The sequence below is a fragment of the Seriola aureovittata genome, chromosome 1 (assembly GCF_021018895.1).
Source record: "Seriola aureovittata isolate HTS-2021-v1 ecotype China chromosome 1, ASM2101889v1, whole genome shotgun sequence".
Taxonomy (NCBI): Eukaryota; Metazoa; Chordata; class Actinopteri; order Carangiformes; family Carangidae; genus Seriola; species Seriola aureovittata.
In genome coordinates this window covers 4,910,838-4,933,158 of record NC_079364.1, presented here as the reverse complement: position 1 = coordinate 4,933,158, position 22,321 = coordinate 4,910,838, and the positions used below count along the sequence as shown (strand labels likewise).

Sequence of the window (22,321 nt, the reverse complement as noted above, 5' to 3'; positions counted from 1 at the left end):
TGAATTAATTAACTACATTTAGAGAATGAGGAGCACTTGTCACTTTAAGGAGCACTAGAGGTCACTTTGGGTCAGTTTCTTCCTCCACTTCTTCCCTCATTCACTGTAATGTTGAACCTCTCTCTCTCCTCTCTCACTCCCCTCTCAGCAGCTGTTAATCTGCTGTGTTTGGCTCTTGGTTGGACTGGAATGTGTCGGGGTGTTTGGGCCAAACTGTCCCGACACGTTACAGCACCAGCAGATCACTGAGCGAGGTTACCTGACAGGGAACGAGGATCCGGACTCCTCTGGATCTTTTTTTTTTTTTTTTTTGTCCCACTTCACCTGTTTGACTCGACTGAGCAGCCGCGATGAATCACAGTAAAGTTGAATTTGAGCCTTTTGAATATTCCTACTATGAATATTCAGACTGGTACTCCAACAACGCAGAGCCGACCAAACCACCCAAAGAGTGAGTATGAAACCCAGATCGTTTCAGATTGATCAGAGCAGGAGGTTTGACTGGTTATCTGTAAAAACATCTGATTCCTATTTTCACTGTTGCACATATTTAGTACTGAGTCTTTGTATGTGCAGGATAGGTTTTAGTTTGACTTGTTATTGTGATTCATTCGCACAGTTTCAGAGGTGAAAGCAAATCTGGAAATTTGAATTGAATCGTCCAACCCTGAAATAATTTTGAAACCTGGACTCTATTGAATAATAATAAATAAATAAATAAATAAAGAATGACAGTCAATTCAAAACAGAAAATTATGGACAGATATTTGCAAGAGGGCGTCTCTCTAAAATTCTCATTTCTTTTGTTTCTCACACATTTGCAGCTTGGTTGCTCTGAATGTGACTGACTTCAGCTTTATTTATTGTCTCTTTGTTTTTGTCACAGAGTTATTTTACCATGTTACCCAACAGCAGATGACAGACTCTTCAACGTATGCATGCTGTCAATATCTGTAAGTATACTCAAGTCAAAGTTAAAAAAAAAAGCGACTGTACGTCTGAAATGTAAAGGCAGATTTTCTTTTGAGTGTTCACCTAGACATGAGATCTGTCTCCCAAAGAAAATGACGGCATAAGTTGTTTCTGCAAATGTCCCAAAACATCATATGTTCACATTCAAGGAGGAGGGTCAGGTGACTGTGCTTTAACCCAAAGCACGATCTAAACCTAATCAATACTTCACCGTAGCTCTGTCACGTCACAAAACATGTTTCTCTTATTCAGCAAAGGCACAGACAAAATGAGACGGTCGGGCCTACGGAGGATTTCCGCGTCGCTCCTGATGCCAAGAAAACTTGACAACATGTAAACTTTTATTTACAAAAACTTGAGGTTTTAAGTCTCTTGGTATTTTAACAGCTATATTTTTAGCTGTTGAACTGATCTGGAACCCAATGAATCTTGGGATAGGTTGGGCCACGAAGGATCCACATGTTGGAGCCTTCGAAGTGGGAAAGGCTTAATTGTGCCACAGTGGTGCAATCGTTCCCCAAATCCAGCCTCTGAAAGATGCAGCTCCTGAATTGGGACACAGATAATTCGAGGACAAACACTGTATTTGTGTTGTGTAATTTTGAGGAGGAATATCCATGAGCTGTGAGCTGTTCAACCAAAGAGTGATGTTCCCATTTCATTCAGTGGGTAAAACACTTGACTATTTCACAAGAAAAAAAAGCAAAGATTTGAGAAAAGTAGAGAAAACAAACAATCGTCTCGTCCGTTTACGTCATTGTTACACAGCATTTTGAAGCATCAGGACATATGGTCCCAACAGAATGACATAATCAAGGCTAAAGGGGTTATATTAGCATGTTAACAGAACATTGGCTAATTCGGTTAACTTACAGTATTTTAAGTTACATCTGCCATTTAGTGAGTCTGAATATTTAGTAACTAGTCTCCACATGGTAACCAGCCTGTGTTGTGCAACCAGTTTTATGCTTAAAACTGCAAACACTGCTAAACTCCAAACACTTGCGTTACAAACAGGCTGAAAGTTTGACCTTATGAACAGCTGATGCAACCGGCTGCAGGTTTCCTGATTGTAAATATCTATTAATTTACATAAAGCTGTATAAAGGCATTTACAAAACATTGTCCTCCTTCTAAATGCAACATTAGTGGAAAACAGTGAGTGTAGAAGTTTGTGCATCTTCCATCAAATCCTTTGGGGCTTTCTCTATGAACCATCAGCTGTGTTCGCTTCAGACTGATGTCAGATTTAACGATGTTTACCCTCGTTTCGCCTTCACCCAATTACAAGTGAGGGCCACTTTAACTCGGTCAAGAGACCCCCTCGTACTGTACACAGAGGGGACACGGGCCATTTTCCTTGTTCAGGAGATAATAAACTGTGACAGCTGGGTCACTGCAGCTGAGCAGAAATAACAAGAGTCCGGTCTGAAAAATGCTCTTTATATGAGGCGCTCAGAAGTAAAACATCATGCAGACATTTAGTGGAGTGTGTTTTATTATTAACTTTAGATAAATATATAAGTTTTATTCATTTAATGTTACTTCAATTTAGACTAATTAAACAAATATTTTTAGACCATTTCAGAACTTAGAAACATGAGTCGTTCTGACTTGAAATCTTTGGACTTGAAATGATGAGCAGAAATAAAAGGACTGCTGATGGTTCAGACGACTCATTAAATTAGGTTTTTACAGACAAACATTAGCGGACTTCCCAGCATGCACTGACTGAGACCCTTCCTTTTTGTGGTGGAATTGAATCATTGAAGAAAACAGATACGACGGAAGCAGAGGAAACAAAGTTAAGTTTGTTAAGAACTAAGTTCAGTCTGTATCCCTGTACACTTTAAACCTTAAGGTAACATGGAGCAGAATCACATGTTAAAGGTGGTAAAAAATGTAGCTTGTTAGCATCAGCTCCAGTGCTGTGTGTGTGTGTGTGTGTGTGTGTGAGGCGTTCAGGTGCAGTACTGAGTTGTAGGCCACCCGAGTTTTGAGAGGAAAACAGTGATGTGATTTAATTGAAGTCCTGATGTCCTGATGAACTTCATCTTCCCCTGTAGCTGGTGGTCATGTTGATCCTGGCAGCTCTCTCCAGGAAAAACAAATTCTGCCAAGGATTTGCAAGAGGATCCTCCAGCATCTTCAGGTCAATTCACAATACACCTAAGAGATAATTGGGGCTTCAGACGGCAGGTTTGTCTTACACGTTCCTGTTTTTATTTCACAGTCCGACCAACTTCCTGGACCAGACTCAGGAAAAGGGCCTGACCATGGCTGTGTTTGGACTGGTGTTCAGCAAGCTGGCTATGCTGGTGATCGCCCCGGACCCATTGCCTTTCTGCAGAGATACTCCAGCGGAAATTAAAGGTGGACATTTGTGTTTTTTTTAAGTTATTTTTTGGGGCATTTTTGCCTTTCTGTGGATACAGAAAGTGAGAGAGACAGGAAAGTCACAGGGTCACAGTCAAAGGGCCACAGGTCAGATTCAAACCAAGGCCGCTGGTTCGGATTAATCCTTTGTGGTACACGCTCTACCAGGTGAGCCACCAGGGCGCCCTAGGACATGCCTGTGTTTAATTAAAGACCTACATTGTGTGCAGTCTCAGAATATACAATCACACACAGTGATCTGTTTCTTTTATTTGCCCTGAAGCTTTTTAAACTCATTATATTAAGATAAGTAGTAACTGGAAGGAAGTAAAACTTTCCTCTAACCTTGTAAATTTAGAAAAGACTGAAGTGATTTAATGGATCAAAAACACTAGTCTCTATTTAAGGCAAGTGAGACAGAAACTAGTTTAGTAATGAACCGTCCTGATCGTTGTCTTCTGTTTTGTCAATAAATGACACACTCCTCTGTGTTATCCCTCGTTTGTCAGAGTACATGAAGATCATCGCCATCTTCTACTATCCAGTCCTGTATTATCCTCTGTTGGCCTGCGGCACTCTGCAGCGTAAAACAGGTTATGTGTTCGGGGCGCTCCTCTCCTTCAGTCACTTCGGGGTCCTGGTGTGGCAGAAGTTTGACTGTCCAAAGACTCCAGAGGCAAGATACCAGCAACATGCTTATATATGCATACGAAAAGGTTTTACTCCAATATTATAATATACTGTGGGTTCATTGGAGCCGTTTTCATGCTTCATGCTGCTGCTGGAAACGACACAAATGAACCAAAACAGAAGCTGTTTGAGCTGTAAAGCCAAAACAATGTGCTGAAAGAGGCCAAAATACTCTAAATGGGGAACTGCAGAGGAAAAGTTACAGTACTATCATTGCTAGATAAACCAGATAAGTTATTGTTCTCAATCTAAAAGAAATCTAAACTATATTAGCAGGATTAGTTTCTAGATCTGTGTTACTTTTATCCACTTTGTTCTAGACACTGTTTTACATGTGGCATTACAAAACTCAAGATATTGGGGCGTGAAAATTCATCTTAAGTCACACGAAAGAGGAAAAACTTGGTAAGTTAGCTTTAGCTAAGGCTAGCTGTGGAGTGCAGTCGGTCCTGTTCGGTTTCTTCAAAAATTACACATTTCTTTGGCATAATAATCTTTATAAAAGTAAAACAAATGTCAAAGGTGCAGCTTTAAGCTTCAGTAGAAAATACTGAAAACTGTTGACAGTGGATTAATCAGACTAATCAGAACGTGACATTAATTTCAGCTGAAACACATAAAAACCACATGAACAAAAACTGACACTTTAACATTTTTTCCTCTTCGCAGATCTATAAGTTCTACGCTCTGCTTGCGAGTCTGCCTCAGCTGGCCTGCCTGGCATATCTCTGTGTCCAGTTTATTTTGCTGTTTGTCAAAGGACCAAAGACTGATGAGGTGAGAAAAGACATCAACATGGACGTCAACGTACAGCCAGGTCAAAACATAGTCAAACATTTTTTCTGCCTCATGATTTTTGTGTAAACTGTCTCTGGTGCAACTGAAGCAAGAAACATGAATTTCAACTATGTAAATCACAACCATGATTACTGTAAGCAGCTTGTTCAGAGCAGAGTGGGTTTAACTCAGCGTCCTTGTGCAGATTATGACAAGGGAGGTGATATTTCCTCCCCCCCTTTCAAATAAATGAGTTTGTTTCAACAGCAGATTTAATCTGTCTACAGTTTTGGTCAGTGATTTAGATTTAGAGCTCCCTGTGGTGAGAACAAACAAACAGGAAAACCAGAAATTTCAGTCATTAATCTTTTAAACTTGTATTTTTACTTTTTCTTATTCAAACTAATTATACAGCTCATCAAAAAGAGAATGACATATATCTTTTGAGGTCATCTTTTCAACCATGCTCAGTGCCCGAAACCCAGTTTTAATTTCAGGGAATGAGCAGTATCAAGACCCTTAATTATCCAGAATATAACAGGATGTTTCTGTCTTCTTGAAATGATGCTGAACCTTCCTAAAGCCGCCTTCGGACAGGATTTATTTTGTCAAGTGGCAGTGGGGCAATTTAAATATTACATGGCCTGGTCAGTGGTTTTGATTCAGTGCGGTGTTGATGGGTCAGAAAACAGTTCACCTGTAATTAAGATCACAAAAGCAACAGAACCGACAGGAACAGACAGCTGAGGCACCAGGACTGAGAACAGAGTAACTGGACTGGTTTAAATACTGTGACTGATTGGGGAATGGGAAACAGGTGAGCAGGTGGGTGTGGGGCGTCAGGTGAATGGGGACGGAGGGAAAGCAGAGGTTACTGCAGGTCATGAGGGCGTGGTAGGGTCTGCAGCGAGAGGAGAGTTAGAAGATGTGAAAACAGGCAGGAATTAATTAAATGAAGATGAAAAAATCATGACTCTGGTCCAAATGGAGAGTCAAACGTTTTCCACTGGAAATTATCAAGAAATTGAAACACATGACCTTTGACCTTATCGTAATAACATCCTCTAGCTACTTCCTCATACAGTGACTCATTGTAAGTTTTTTTTTTGCTCACAGGACCTCGACAGCAGCTACTACAACGACTACGTGAAGTCACTTCTCAAGAAAAAGTCGTCCGCTGTCAGGTGATTGGAGCTAAAGCAATGATGCTTAGTTTCATGACACATCTAGGTCGTGGTATTATTTTACAGATCTTACAAAACGCAGGTGAACAGTGTCCCAGAACACCGTGATCGCGGACCAGTATGAACAAAACCAGGATCCCATCAGCTAAATGAAATGTGCTCGTTATTTTAGTAATCACTGACACCTGTGCTTTTCCCGCCCAAAAACCACAGGTGTGAGGTTTGAAGTGCTCTTTCATATATACCAGAACTTTCTTTCGTCCCACTACCTTTCAGAATAAATCCACTTTTTTTTTTATCATAATCATCTTCATCATAAAATAAAAGCACATGTGAAAGTTACATATGAAACTTTGAAACAATTTCATATATTGACTCTCTAATCCCCTTAAACTGAAACTCCCCACATTGATGAAGATATGATGTTTTACTGAAGTTAAAATTCTCCAAAGATGCAGCTGGTAATTTAACAAAATGGACTTTAACTTTGTAGCATTGTTTATATTCTATTGTTTATATTATTTATATTATATGATTATACATTTACACATTACAAATTACGGTTTATTCATTTAGATTATCTCATTAAAATGATTTAGGGCAATAAAATGTATTAATTTTTCATCTTAATTACTGTCACCTGTCATTATATTTAAATTGAAAGGAAGAGCGTTTATATTGTATTTGACTCACATGATCTGTTCATGATTGTAGCTCGTCAGCTACAGACAAACCAACACTGGCAGAGAGAATACTGGAGGTGCCGAAGAGTTATATTTATATACCTGAAAAAGGTGAGTACCTTCTCTCTTGATTTTTTACAATGTAATGACACATTGACTGTAGCCAATCTTATAAGTTAAAGGTCTGAAGCGATGTGGTGAGACAATAACTCATTCTGTCTTTCAGTGTTTCGTTTCCCGCTCAAGCTGGCTGTGTCGGCGTTTGTTGCTTTAGTGGCGATATATCATGTAAGTCCTTCATCAGCCATCATCATCATCATCATCATCATCATGTTTTACCATCTGATAAAAATGTATTTACTGCTGTTTATGTTTGTGGAGCAGAAAACACACCATGTTGTAACTTCTCTTGGTTTCAGACGGCGTTGTTGTTGGTCGTGATGGTGGTCCCCATTCTCCATATTGTCCGCGCTGGTATTGATGAAAACATCGCCTTCCTGTTACTGGGCTTCGGGATCGTCCTATCAGACAACAGGATGGAGGTCGTCAAGATCGTGACCTTCTACACCTGGTTGTTGGAAGGTATGTGAGGAAACTTGTTTTTTTAGCATTTTAACAAAATCTGACACTGTACCTTTAAAAAAGAAAAAGAACAATAACTTCTTTTGTCTTGCTTTTGTTAGTGTGCTACCTGTGTGCGATGACCCTGTCTTGTTTGGTCAGTCTCGTTATGCTCATGAGGTCCATGGTTCTCCACAGGTATGTGCAATAACACTCCGTAGAGAGGTGTCTGGTTACAGTCGATTATCTTTTCTTGATGAGTCCTGATTTCTCCTCAGTAACTTTTAACGATGTGATAATTGAAATACTATTGATAGTAAATGTTCCTGCTTTATTCCTTTTTTTTTTTCTTAGTCAAATGGCTGAATTTATCCAACTACAAAGCTCAACTTCTAACTTTACTCTGCTACTACTACTTTTTTTCATGCCCATGTCCAAGTGGGAACTGGACGAGCGTCCCGAACTAACCCCACCCACATCTCTCTGTGCTGTGTGTTGTGTCTGTTAGATTCCCTCTTGCCTGACGTATCACTGATTTCACTTGTTGTAGGTCAAACCTGAAAGGCCTGTATAAGGGAGACATTTACAACATCTATAACAGCCAGAAGACCATCTCTCCATCTAAACCTGGTATCGTCTGCTGGATGGGATTGACAGGATACCAGGCTGCAATCGTCTGCTTCGGTAAAGCTGAAAATCATCATTGATTCTAACTTCATTTCAGGATAAAGCTTGTAATATTCTACAACAAATAAAGGAATATTTCCAACCGATCCAATGAAAAGACCAAAACTAACTAATTAAATTGATGCGAAAGAGAATCATATTTTATCCCTCTGTTCCATACAGCTCCACTGTTGTTCAGAGAAAGACTATTAAAAACACATCTACACTCAATAATCCGAAGTGAAGATTTGCAAACGTATTCAGACCCTTATTTCAGTGCTCTGTAGAAGCCTCTTTGAGTATAAACCTCTACAAGCTTTACACACCTGAATCTGGGCTCTTTGTCCCATTCTTAGCAAACAGGAAGCACTTGACCAGCAAAGGGTCTGAATACTTTTATAATGAAAGATTTCAGTTCATTATTTTTTATTAAAGTTCTAAAAAGTTGAGATCGGTTTTATTCATTTAAAATTAATTCTACAGCACAGTGAAGTCTGCAAAAAGCCAGTGTGTTTGTGAGACGTTTTGAAAAAATGACATATTGGGGAACCAATGAGCTTTGAGTTGACAGTCGGTTTGTTGATTTTGGTCGCTTCGTGGGATTTTTTTACAGTAAGAAAACATATAAAATAATGCTTCTCTTATCCTTTAATTAATATTTGGATTGATGAATGAAATGGCAGAATTTAGTTTTCAGATTTTTAATAAACTGCTTCGATAAAAAACAAAGAAAGAAAATATATTCAGACATGTGTTTGACTTTATGGTTAATAACGGCCTGTTTCTGTGCTGTGCTGCAGGAATGGCCATCCAGACTGTTGTGTTTTTCATCTGCTTCTTGTTCCTGGTGTTTCTGATCATTATCCCTATTTTTCACGGCCGTAACATCATCGTGTTTGAAATCGCAGGAAAGGCATGGTGAGTCGGCAACGTCGCATGTAGCTCTTATTCTTTTTAATTAATGATCGGAACAGAGATAACTTCTTCTTCCCTCACTGTGGTTTGTGACGTCTCAGGCCTGCCTGGGTCACACTGACACTGGCGACAGTGCTTCAGCATGTGACTGCCAAGTTTGCTTTCATCAAGAAGGAAGCTGGAACAAGAGACTTGAACCACAGGTATGAGAAGCCGGCAATATTATAATAGAATATAGTAACAGAATATAATTAGAATATAATATAATCAATTAAATAGAAATTAATCGTGTAAAGTTGTGCTCGAGTTACCTGTGAAAGGTATTTGTTGTAACTGTTGTATATTGTGCTAATTTATTTTAAAAGAAGCTAATAGATAGAGTATATGTTTCTCCATCTGATACTGAACTGCTTTATTCTCAGTGCTGTAAGTTTTGTGACATTTACAAATGGGAAAAGATCAATTTCAGTAGAATATTAGAGAAATCACTCTGTCATTGAGATATTACAATGATTTGATTGTTAATTATGTCAGAGCTGTAATTGGGGGCATGGGGTAGTTTGATTTTACAATTAAAGGACTGTTGTGTATTTTGTAGGCTGATTCCAGTATTTCTATACTCTAATATATTGAATTTAAATTACTTTTAAGCCAAGAAATAAAAGTATAAATTCCAGTATTTTTATACTTTAATATGTTTAATTTAGACAACAACTTTACATAACAACCGATCCTGTGTTTTGTGAATTGCGCTCCCGGCAGTTTGAAACACCATTTAGTCCTTTTTATTGGGAAATACAAATGTACAGAAATTATTATTGAATAGTTACTCCGTCAATTTAGTATTGCAATTCAATAAAGTTCTCACTTCCCATCATGCAACTTGAAATATGTCTTTAGACTCTGCTGTAGCCAGCTGTATTTCTTGTTTCAGGCTGATTGATACTGACAACGACAAGTGAACTGGTCTTCATGTGTAAAATGCTAAGGTAATTTTTCTGACACATTCTATGGTGATTTCCAGAGAGAGTCTCTTCCTCCTGACCTACCTGCTCTTCCTCATCAACACGTTGGTGGGAGTGATAGTGGCAATATGGAGAATGGTGATAACAGCTTTGTACAACATCATCCACCTGGGTCGTATCGACGTCAGTCTGCTGCACCGCACCGCAGAGTCCTATGACCCAGGTACAACAGTGTGGCTTCTATTAAATTACTTTAAGCACATGATGCAGTTCTGTGGCAGATACGCATCAGCTCTCAGGCTGCGGCAACCAGACGATGTTTATTAGTTGGATAAATGAATCGTTGGTTTTGGTTTCTTCAGGCGATTTGTTGACAATGAAAAGATAAAACAGCATTAACCGATAAATTTGGAGTTGTGTGGTCAAAGAAAGCATGCACGCACAGAATTGAAGATATTATCCGGATGTGTTCTCAGTCTGACTTTACGCTCTGTGACCTCTGACCCCATCCAGCCTACCGATACTACACCCACTTCTTGAAGGTGGAGGTGAGCCAGTCACACCCGGTGGTGAAGGCTTTCTGTGGGCTGCTGCTGGACATGATGATCGAGGGCGGCAGAGCTGGACAGAAAATACGAGACGCAGAGGAAGGTATAGATCCCGACTGCATACACACACACACACACACACACACACACACACACACACACACACACACACACACACACATATGTTGGTTAGCATGTTGTCATCCATTCACTTAGCATCCAAACATTTAGCAGGATCTCTAGACCCACCACCGCCAGAACAAGACCAGAGATGAAATTATTGATCTAATAACAAATAACAGATTCACCTTGTTTCAGTCTTCAACATTTATTCATATTCATGAAACATGAACATCGCAGTGATTGGAGTAACCAGATTTGCAGTACATTCATCGACCCTCAGCCTTTCAGTCCGGTGTCTCCCTCTGCCCTGACAGCCTGCTCCTCCTCCATGCTTTCAGGGATCCAGGAGAACCGGCCGAGCAAGGCGACCAGCAGTCGGAGGATTCGCTCTCGCTGGCAGCTGCTCTACACGCTGGTCAACAACCCGTCCCTGCTGGGCTCCAGGAAGCACTTCCAGACGCTGCAGACCTCGGAGAGCATCCTGAACGGCACCCCCAAAATCAGCTCCAAGAAAGGCAGCAAGAAGGAGGCCACCGAGCCTGAGCAGTCCACGGAGACCGCAACAAACCAAGATAAAACTGACTGAGCTCCCTGATCTAGACCGTAGAGCTGGTGGTTTACTCCAAACAAAGTCGTATTACATGAGAGACAAAACAGTTCACAGGAAAAGTAGAAACCAATCACATTCAACACTATATTTTGGGTGATGAATGAGTCCATTTGATTATTTTTTGTTATTATTATTACTATTATTATATTATTATATTGCCAATACTGAATGATTCTTAAGATTCCTGCTTTTGCAATGGCAACAATGGTATGTCCAAGGTTCAGGACAGGTTATGGTTAACTACAGCTGAGATATGATTATAGTTAGGCAACCTGGCTCGGTGATCCATATGAAAACACAGAGCTGTCATTTAGTTTTTGTGTGTGAACACGTCCGGTGTGATCTTGTTTGGAGTATACTACTGCTGTCCTGCCAGATTTTTGCTCGGCCCAGCTGGTGGCACTAGAATAACCTAAATCATCAGCCAGGGTTTATCCAGAGTCTGTGATGTAGGTCAAGTCAGGCACATGGTGACAAACTCAAAGCCAGCAGAACATTTGTTGTTGTCCAAAGCACAGTTTTTTAAAGCTGGAAATTTGCTCCTGATGTGATTTATTCACCTTCACATAAGTGGTTGAATGTCTTGTGGACTTGTGGGATTTCTACAGACTGGTTCTGGCTTTAGAGTTTGTCTCCACCTGTTACTGACGTACTAAGATGCCTCTCAGCCCCAGTAGCAATGGTTTCACATGTGGAAAAAAAAGCTTTGAAACTTAAAATAAAAAGTATCACTCACCAGGAAGCTGGTGGCATTTAATAAAATATAACTATATATCTTCCCATCAGCTCCAACATGAATCAGGTCTCAGCTACTGATTAAAATTAACTGTAATTGTGTCACGCTTGTGCAATAGTCTAGAGGCCTTTTAGTAATTCCACACTGACATTGCACAGACTGACAGAGCTGATCAATGTCAGCATCAGAACTGGAGCAGAGGATCGATTAGAGCTCGGACATGAGTCTATTATTGCCCCAGGTTAATGCAGAAATGTCAGCACATGCTGGTTCTCTGTATGTTCTCTCTTCTCCTCGCTGAGAGGATTTCGTAAGATCACGGATGGTAGAATTTTATCAACTTGTGTGACGTGATAACATGAAAAAACACAAGAACTTTATTCTTACTCCAGACTAACCTTTGGTTGCTAGGCTACGGATTTAAATGTAATATAACCACCATATTTATATTATACCATATTATAACAAATATAAATGTTATTGAGCATTATAACATGAATATGGCAGATGAGAGTTTTCTGTTACATGATGCCTTTTATTTCCTATATGCTGTTTTAATGGATTTACAAATAAAGTTTTCTTAACATGTGACAAGTGACTGCTGGAGAAAAATAAAAGGCTCCAATAGAAAGTATGTTGTTAAATTGGTTTCTTTTCATTTATATTGCTTTTTAAAACTATGAGATTGTTTTACAAAATCTCTTTAAATATCAAGTAATTGATTTAGTTTCATTTTGCTGATGTATTTAATTGTTTATACCTTTTAATTACAAAGTAACGATCATTTCATCTATTTATTATTGTTCCTTTTTAATTAAGTCTTTAACTAATCCTTCTCTTACTTGAGGTTTTATTTGAGCTGTTTATCATCAGTCTATTCATGATGTATCAAGGCTTTTATGAAGCCATTATTTTATTATTCAAACAAATCAAATAAATAATAATTAATACATTTACTACCTAAAAGGCTCTATTTGTGGATAAAACATCAAATCACACAAAACTGTTTCATGAAACAAATTTTATATGAATGTTTTATGCTTTTAAAAAAAACATTAGTTACTGACACATTGAATTTAAGTATTTTAAATATATGTCTTACAGGACGTGGTCTTGTGGTAACTTTGACATTTGGTTTATTCTGGTCTCTTGTAATCCCATGTGGGATGTCCTCAATGTTTTGCACCACATGGTGGTCCACAACTTATTAACTAACTAGCCGGCTAACTAGCTAACTAAGATGTAGTTGTTTGTATGCTGGTCCTGTTGAGACAAAAAGATAAACAGTTATCAGGGTTGTTTTGTCCAAACTTTATTGAGGCACGTAGGATCAGGAGAGTCGGTGAGGAGATTTAAACACTTTGGTAAAAACATACTATTTCATTTATTACAGGGGTGTAAAACAGAAAAGTACAGCAGCAAACACTGACCCAAACAACAGGCAGCATGCAGATCTTCTAACACAGTAGCTACTCTGGGAAAAAACAGCAGGATGGACACATGACCCAGATACAACTGAGCAATCACTTCACGTACACACTCATTATTAGTGCTTTTACAGTTGTACACTGAAGTAGACTTGGTGGATAATACTGAACTTGTCCACATGTTAACATCGTGACAGAGAGCTATAACAGGTTATCTTCATAGGAAATGTTCACAGTATTACTGGACAAAGAGCTCACAGCTGCAGGACACAACAGTTTTCTCTTTGAAACGACACAGATTTTATAAACATTTAAACTCCCTTCTGAGAAGATTGAGTGTCTGTATTTTTTAAGCTACTTCACTCCTACAGTGATACGACAGCACACATTTACTGTGAGTAGTTTAAAGCAGAATATTGGTATATTTTAGGTACAGTTAGTACATTTACTACTGCTTACATCTAGTTTACATTATTGTTCATCATTTCATATGTGACACAAGCTTTGTTATTTGTTGTAACGTACATGTCTTTTTGTTGTCAAACGTGGTCTGATAATAACCACAGGACGGCAGAAATAAGGTCAGTTCGTTGTGTGGTCATCTCTTGTTTTCTTACACAGGTTGAACAAAGACGCTCTGAACAAACAGACATGGAGGCAATAAAAAAATATATAACCATAAAGTTAGTAAGAATATTTCTTCACAGAGATTTTCATTTCTTCTTGTTGGTATCTGTGCTGAGAAAAACAATTAACTTGGGCATATAATAACACTTAATTAGAGACTTAATTAAATTAAAAAAGAAAAAAGAAAATTAAAGCCCCTACACATCCAAACTGTAGTCCACCCACACAGATGATTTAACTTCCATTGCCAAACTTCCTATTATCTTTACTGCATCTATTATGGTGGAACAATTAACAAAGTTATAACTTTTGTTAGTTCATAGAGTTTGGTATCTGTAGAAGATGTATTTCCCAGGATACATCACTCAACTTCAACCTGATAAGTGGTCTAATCAGCCAGTGTAATTGAAAACACATGTGGACAACAGAGCCTCTGAGGACTCATTACTGTTGTTTCAGAGTTGACTTTATGGACTCTCCTCAATGTGCAAGAACATTTTGGCAATCTGTGGTTCTTGTGGACAAACTCTCAGATTGATGATGGAGGTTTCGCAAAAAGAATGTATGTTTAATGTAATATTACCTCTACTTATAAGGTTATATATGTTTCAGTTTTATTTGCTGTTTTTATATATTTATAGTTAGTGGGATATATCTAAAATATTTTAATAGATTTTACTGAAATTTGGTCCAAAAAAACATCTTTAGTTCCAGGATTTGTTTACAGTATTTCTTAATGTAGAGAGATAAGGCCTTTTTTGAACATTTTGGCCGGACTTACATGTTTGCTACACATCTGGTATCCAATGATTGTCTATCACTATGTGTATTTTGGTGCAGGTCTGGATCCAGATTTAAAAAATAAAACCTTTGAGGATTGTGCAGCTGTGGTGAAGGTGCAGAGTTTCTATGTGCTTTCTAGTAAGCCAACCAAATGACCAAAGCTGGTAGTGCGATAGGTGTTTCCCCACATATCATATGTTTTAATAACTGCAGAGACATTGCTGCTTTTTCTACTTTGATGTCTGATTTTGATTTTTTTTGTCATTTTCTGGTGTTGTTTGTGGAAACTGTTTTCCAGAAGTGTACATAAATGAATGACAGAAAATTGCCTTAGAAGGATGAAAACAAGCCCAGACTTTCCCAGCTACAACAGAGTCTGTGTAATAAGATTAACACAGCCCACACCAGGTCTTGTTCAGCCTTTGCTAAAAGACTTTTGTCTGGAAAACCTCCCCTGACAGTTGATAGAGGCTGGCAGCTGCATCCAGCCAGAGTGTTTCAGCTTTGGGTGTGGTTTGAAGCCAATAAATATATTTTGAGTCTTGAAATCACTGAAGAACAAAGCAGTATTTCTAGGCTCTAGTCATGGGCACGGGGGTGGGGAGCCCCCACCAAATGCTGTGTATAATTTTCTTGATAATTTTCAGTTGAGACCCATTTGGACGAGAGTCACGATTTCATTCATTCCTGCCTGTTTTCCCCTCTTCTAACGCTCCTCTGATTGCAGGCCCTACCGTGCCGTCATGACCTGCCTTTACCTCCGTTTTCCCTCCGTCCCCAGTCACCTGACTTCCCACACCCACCTGCTCACCGGTTTACCATTCCCCAATCAGTCGCAGTATTTAAACCAGCCCAGTACCTTGCTGTTCATCTGTAGCTGTTTGTCTTTTCCCTGCGTTATCTTTGCTTCACCCGTCTGTTCCTGTTTGTCTGCTCGTTCTGTTGCTTTTATGATCTTAATTACAGGTGAACTGAGTCCTGCCTGTTTACTTACTCATTAACATGGGCCCAGCTTTGGGCATGGGCATGGGCACGGGGGGTGTGGTGGGCAATGCCCCACCAAATGCTCCGACTGACGCACCAAATCGTCCCGCTTCATCCCAGAATTTAAAAAATAACTGAATAGTAGGGCTATTCAGCATTTTCCAATTATTATTTTTTAACCAACAACTGATTTAAAAAATGCGGTACTTTAGCTGCGTCGGTCTTTGATCCGTAGTCGGCACTCTGAGGTCTAGGGAAATGTCCCGCCCACTGCACCATCTGATTGGTTACACATCATGACTAATAGCCTATCACGCTGAAGGCTGTTGTGTACACAGACGGTCACAGATTAGAAAAAGCTCCAGTTAGCTAGCTGAGCCGTGTGTCGAAGGTAAGACAGCACACATCACTGAAGATGTAATAAACATCACAGTCTTCTACACTGAATTTACAACAACACCACACTCTGATGAACACGTTCATCTGTTGATTCAAGAAACACCGAGCGCGCGCGCGAGAGAAGCTAGTGCTAACTGCTAAGCTAAACTAACAGCTGAATTAATGTGCTAAAAGGAGCAGAGATCTGTGAGTGCTGGAGCAGAACTAGTCTAAGTTTAAATGTACAGTGGGTAGTAAGTCACTGTGATGAAGAAAACAACGTTAACTGCGTTGAGACAGAGCAGCAATAAACTCTGCCAGTAACAGAAAGTTCAGACTGGAGATGAGACACTACACTGACATCAGCATGTCAGCACGTCAATGGTCACTAACTACTGTTACTGAAAAGATATTTTACTACAGTAGAAAAGCATGTTATGGTGATAATAATGATATATGATAAGTCTATTAAATCAAATAGCATCTTTAGGATGCCAGGTGTATCGGTTTCCATATGAGGACCACACCAAAATCAACCAATTAATTCCAAATTAAATACATTATGGGTTTATGTATTATTAGATTATTTTACTTTAGTTTTAGGTAACATAAAACAATGCATGTTAAAAGATTACAGTCCTAAATAACACTCAGAGTAGCCTAGTAATGAGTCTTGAAGTCTGGCAGTTAGAAACCAGTCAACATCTCTTAATGCCCCACCCAATCAGAGCAGTTTAGAACCGGGCGTGCTAGGCAGCTTTCATAAAGGCTAAAGGGAACCTAAACCACTGACACAAATTTAAAACAAAATAAACCTGTTTTACCTTGTAACTGAATGCAAATTATGTTACGTCAGAAACATTCAGCATTTACTGATTTGGATATTTGTAGTTGCTTATAATATTCACTGCCTCGGCTCCTAAAGGCAGCCTATCACTGTACTCGGATCCTACCTCACAGTCGTCTAAATTCCCCCTGCACTGAGACAAAGTAAATGACTCAGTCACCAAACTTTCTTCTGTATCCGCCTCCTTCTCTCCATCTCCGTCTCTGCTCTCCGTCTCCCCCTCCTCCTCGTCCAGCTGACTGACATTAATCTTTCTCTGAGAGTCGGTGTGAGATGCATGGATGTTAAAGTTGGCGGTGAGGTTCCTCTCCATGTGGTACTGGTCTTTGGCCTTCAGGATCAGCTTGTACGTCTTGCTGCGATATTTGTACACCAGGTGGAAGCATGTCGCGCCGAGCAGAGGCACAGTAGACACTGTCAGGAGGCAGATGCTGACCGAGATGATGATCAGCAGGTTTGGCACCCTCCTCCTGGTGGTGAACAGCACCTGGACCTCGCAGTCCTCCCCTTTGTAGGTCAGACACAGGGAGTAGTTGGTGCCAGGGCGTAAACCGCTGAACAGATACGTGTTGACGCCTTCCTTGATTCTCGACCACTGCACAGCCGAGTGTTTGCGATCAGCAGTGACGCACAGATACAAGCCACTGGAGTGGACTCCTTCAGAGACGTCTGAAGGGGCGCGGTCCTCTTCGCTGTCACTGAGGAGGCTTCCAGATGTGGCAGTAGTGGCGTCCCGATTGGCGCTCTTCTCTCTAGGTATGAGTAGAGGGTTGAGTCGAACTGTTGCCTCCGTTTCTGACACCCCTAACGCAATGACACCAAAGTCAAATGTGTACTGCTTTATATCATCCAGGCTCCCGTTAAAGACATGGCTAGATATGTATCTTGTATTTGCTGTCAGGCCACATTTACTAGCACGTGACGGATATCTTGTTTCCTCCTCATAAGACTCCGAATTAATCTCTGCAGTGGGCGGGACAGTTGGTACAACATTCATGTTCAAGTCTTTTCTCCTCACATCAGGAAGACGCACAGAATCAAAAATAGATATTTTGTCTGTTGATCGTCGTGTAGATGATTGTGTTTCAGTGTAAGTGGGTGTTGTGGTCATTTGGGTTGGGGTGTTGGTTTGGGTGAGGCCACCACCTTCACAGATACCGAATCATCAGCTCTACCAAACTCATTCGTGGCCGAGCAGCTGTAGTTGCCGCTGTCTTCTTTCCTAAGCTGTGAAATGATAAGAGTTCCATTATTAAAGACTTTGACAGGGTGTAGGGACAGTGAGGAGTCCGCATTTGATTCTGCCGAGTCATCCTCGGTGAACGACAACACCAGCTCTTGCCTCCGGCTTTTGCTCCGAATATTCCACATGACCAGTGGCTTCGGGTTTCCTTTGAAATCACAGGTCAGGATCAATGTGTTGGCCTCATAGAGGGTTGTGTTATGAATATTTGGTTCAGTCCATATTGTGACATTTGGGCTTGTGCACCTTGACTCAGGTAATTTTCCGATCACTTCCCCTTTAAGTTTATCCGGACTTGCACAAATAATCAAATCCTGCTCCGCGACTGACATGGTGTTGAAAAGTGAAATCCAGGCTCTGAGCCAGTTGAGGGAACAGGTGCACGCAAAGGGATTGCTATAAATCTGCAAATGGGACAAAGACACCAAACCGTCAAACGTCCCTTCAGCAATAGTTACAAATTTGTTACTGTTGAGTCGCAGGGACCTCAGCTCTTTGAGGTTGGAGAAGGCGTTCCTCGGGAGGTGGGTCATCTCGTTGTTGTTCATCTTCAACAGATGCAGGGCTGTGAGGTTCTGCAGATCCTCCCAAGGAAAGTCTACAATTTTATTGTGGCTGATGTCAAAGTTACGCAGATGAACCAAAGGCGTGAGGGCCCCTTGTTCAATGGAGACGATCTCATTGTGGGCCATCCACAGCGATGTCACCTGGGTGACATTGTCAAAACTCCCCAATGGTATCAAACTGATCTTGTTAGCGGAGAGACTCACAGTTGTAACATTAGAAGGAAAACCATCTGGGACTTCAGCTATGTCTTTGTAGGAGCATTCAGCAAAGTGGCGGCCATATTTATCTGAGCAGGTGCAGAGCTCAGGGCAGCCGAGTCCGGTGGTGAAGACCGTGGCAATCCACAAAGTGAAGCAGAGGGTGTCTGCGGCTGCCATTTTCTGCTCCTGTAAAACAGTGTCACAGTCCATCTATCAATCAGTAAATGAAACTCTATTTACCTGCTCTTACAGCAGTTTTTATTTTAATTGTGAATGTTTGCTGTAACATGTTTACACTGTTAGCGAAGAAAGCACTGTAAAATGTAACTTGTAAGTATCCATGAAGCATTTGTTAAATAAAAGTCAGATATGTAGGACGTATATTTCTTGAAATTTTAACCTAAAACCTTTTTCAGTGTTTTGAAATATTAACTCCATAAGTGCTTAATAAAACATACCGTATTTGTAACTGTTGACTGTTAACACTATTTATGAGTCAAGCTGATGGTGCAGAGCATTTATAATATATCCATGGTGTAGCATCACACAGAAGTAATTTTTCATCTATTTTTGGATTGTTGGTATAAATTTTATGTAGATCATTCAGTGTTGTGTGTGATACCAACTAACAACTTACTGCAAAATACACAGGCTAATACACAGGCCGGACTTTTATTTTGAAAAATGTTTAATGTCTTTTTTTAAACTGATTGATTAGGGGCGATTTAGAGTGTCCAATTCACCTGAACATATGGGATTTGGCATCGGAGGAAACCCACACTGCCATGGGAAGGAACATGAAGAGTCAAAATGAGGAAGTGGCAGATTCTTTTCCAGACCGATGCCTCTTTTTTTCTCTCTCTAGGGAGCTTCTCCTCAGAGACTTCAGGCTCTGGCATCAGTAAATGTGTTAGGGACTCCTTCTGCTCCTTCAGCTCTCGAGGTTGTTCGAGGGCAGTTCCTGCAGTTTTGCTTTCAGGCCCTCCAATTCCTGATGGAGGGCATCCTGCTCACTCCTCAGCCCCTGGATCAACTCCTGATCCTCTTTCACCCACTCAGCATAAGACTGATTCTCAGCCTTGAGTTACTGCTGATGGATGTATTTTTCTTGCTGTAACTTCTCACTCAGCTTCTTCTGGATCTCGGTGATAAGATAATCTGCCTGTTTTGACAGAGACTTGATCTGAGTAGTCTGTGTTTTCCAGCCTGGCGGAGAACTCACTGACCTTCTCTTCCTGACAGGTAATGTGTTGCTTTCTCAAGGTTCAACACCCTAAACTTATTTGAAACACAATTTACATTAGGTCAGTTCTAGTTAGTCTGCACTGACCTCCAATTTGTTTCTGAATTGATACTAAAGTTCTCCTACTTATATAAAGCTCCAAGTGACCTGGGGCTTGATGACAAACTGTCTTTCATTTTATGCTCCATCGCACGCTCTTAGATTGTCCTCTACCAGTCTTCTATATCTATCTTCCCTCTAAGATACGTGAATATGCCTTTCATCAAACATGCCTCCAATTTTGAATCACACCAGCCACGAGACATTAGGGAGGAAAATTCAGTTGTCTATTTCAAAGAAATTAAAATATATATATTTGTGTAACCCACACATATTTCTAATTCTTTTGTCCTGCTGTCACATTTGAAAGCACTTCTTGCTGCATGAATTTTACCATATAAATCTGTATTATTATTATTATCACATCTCAAAGCTAGGAAACATGAAACCAAGACCTAATTTGCACATACAAACTCTTGAACCATTTTGTCCATCTGATCATTTCTCTGCAGGATAAGATGGTTCTATATTTAGAGAGGAATAGGAGCCATTTGCAACCTGAAAGTTGCTCCTGATTTTCCATGTTGTAATTTTGCTGTTTTGGTGCACACTGCACACATGACTTGACTCCCACCTGGTCATTCTGATATTGAGAAATTAACATCTGTCCTTTTTTTTTTAACTAGCAAATTGATTCTCTTTCTCTGCCTGGTATTAGTGATGATTCAGCTATACTGTGAGTTACCATATATTTACCCAGAGGGCTCTGTGGCGTCTGGGAAAATGCTGCAACAAGAAAATGCACAGCTCATCCTCGTTTTTTGCGTTTAAGATTGTTATTTAAGAGACATTACTCTGTGTTTAATTCATAGCAGAGACAGTAAAGGCCTGTGTTGTGTTTTTGTTAGAAGACGCCTCCGGTGTTAAACTACGCAGCAGCCTCCGGAGCTCTGTCCTTGGTGCTGAAAGGCAGCCGCACGTCTGCTGGGTTTGTTTACAGCGGGGCGATCTGCTGCAGCAGCTGCTGCTGCTGCTGCTGCTGCTGCTGCTGCTGCTGCAAACCGGCGGATTCACTCCCAGCTATGACACCCGCATCATAACTGCCAGTGTAATCCGACACAAGACCAAAAGTTCCTCTCTGCAAAAACACCTCGACGCAGGGTCGCGCATGAAACATTGATGCGCGGGGGAGGGAAGAGGATCCTTCACCTCACCGCGTTAGTAGCCAATAGACCAGGATGAGAAGCTTCTTACCTGCGGGTTTTATTTTATATCAGTAAAGGAATCCGGATGCGTCCGTCGGTGTTTCCAATCGCAGCAGCCCGGGCTACATGTTGGTATGAAGTTTGAGGTCGAAGTCCGTCCGTCTGTCTGTCTGTCTTTCTGTCTGTCTGCTTCTACATGATGAAAACGCGCGTGTTTGCGTGGGTGCGTGGGTTTCTCCTGCCTGTGAATATATGTCATACTGAGTTATCCCACCCTCCCTTCACCTTTCCCCCTCCTCCCCCTCCCCTCAGCTCTGGACAGAACACCATCGACAAAAAGCTAAATTTAAAGGGGAAACGACCTTCAACATGACCGTCACTGTTTCCACCAGTGGACTGTATAGGCCTATGGGAGGGCTAATTGCTATTAAAACTAACTACTAATATAACCAGACCTACTGCTAATAACAGCAAAAGTAAAAGGTCAAAGGTAAGTAAGAGGTAAGAAGTCACAGATTAATAAATAAAAACTTTAAGAATAAATACATATATTAAAAATACTAACCCCAGATAAAAACTACAGTTACCGCCTTGTGGTTGTCTGTCACTCAGACTATTTTCACTTCACATCCCTGTTTAGAGTCATATAAAATATTAACCATTTGTGTGAAATGTTGTCCTAATTGCTGTGTGTCTTAAGTGATGGCTAAAAAGTGTTTTCTGAGGTCACAGAGACCTTGACCTTTGGTAGACTACACCTACCACCTGATCATGAGTTAACAAGTGGTGTTCTGTATTCTGTGAATGTAAATTTCAGATATAGTAGGCTATATTGCCACTACCAAATTTTTCTTTTTTATCATATGTAATTATGAGATAGTGAGCCATAATTATGAGATGAGGCCGCCATTATTTATTTAGTTATTCATTCGTGAATATGCAGTGAATGCAATGTGATTCCCTGCAATAACA

The 22,321-nt window shown here is 40.3% G+C and overlaps 1 protein-coding gene, 1 long non-coding RNA gene and 1 pseudogene across 2 annotated transcripts; 1 reads left to right on the top strand and 2 right to left on the bottom strand.

Annotated features, from left to right (window-relative positions):
• The first annotated feature begins 269 nt into the window (after window positions 1-269).
• Window positions 270-12,568, top strand: LOC130170783 (receptor for retinol uptake stra6-like). The gene is made up of 17 exons (XM_056378417.1): window positions 270-451; window positions 887-953; window positions 3,039-3,124; window positions 3,206-3,345; window positions 3,858-4,024; window positions 4,708-4,815; window positions 5,932-5,999; window positions 6,714-6,793; window positions 6,909-6,970; window positions 7,102-7,264; window positions 7,366-7,441; window positions 7,794-7,927; window positions 8,710-8,827; window positions 8,926-9,027; window positions 9,849-10,012; window positions 10,303-10,440; window positions 10,799-12,568. Exons 1-17 carry the CDS (start codon window positions 351-353, stop codon window positions 11,044-11,046), a joined length of 2,022 nt encoding a protein of 673 aa, XP_056234392.1. The 5' UTR covers window positions 270-350; the 3' UTR covers window positions 11,047-12,568.
• LOC130170791 (uncharacterized) lies at window positions 5,444-9,962 on the bottom strand. The gene is made up of 3 exons (XR_008828041.1): window positions 9,874-9,962; window positions 7,076-7,203; window positions 5,444-5,716 (listed from the first exon to the last, which is right to left on the bottom strand). It is a non-coding gene; the product is annotated as an uncharacterized LOC130170791 (long non-coding RNA).
• Window positions 12,569-13,093: 525 nt separating the features above from the next.
• On the bottom strand, window positions 13,094-21,592 carry LOC130185660 (immunoglobulin superfamily containing leucine-rich repeat protein 2-like; annotated as a pseudogene).
• Between the last annotated feature and the right edge of the window lie 729 nt (window positions 21,593-22,321).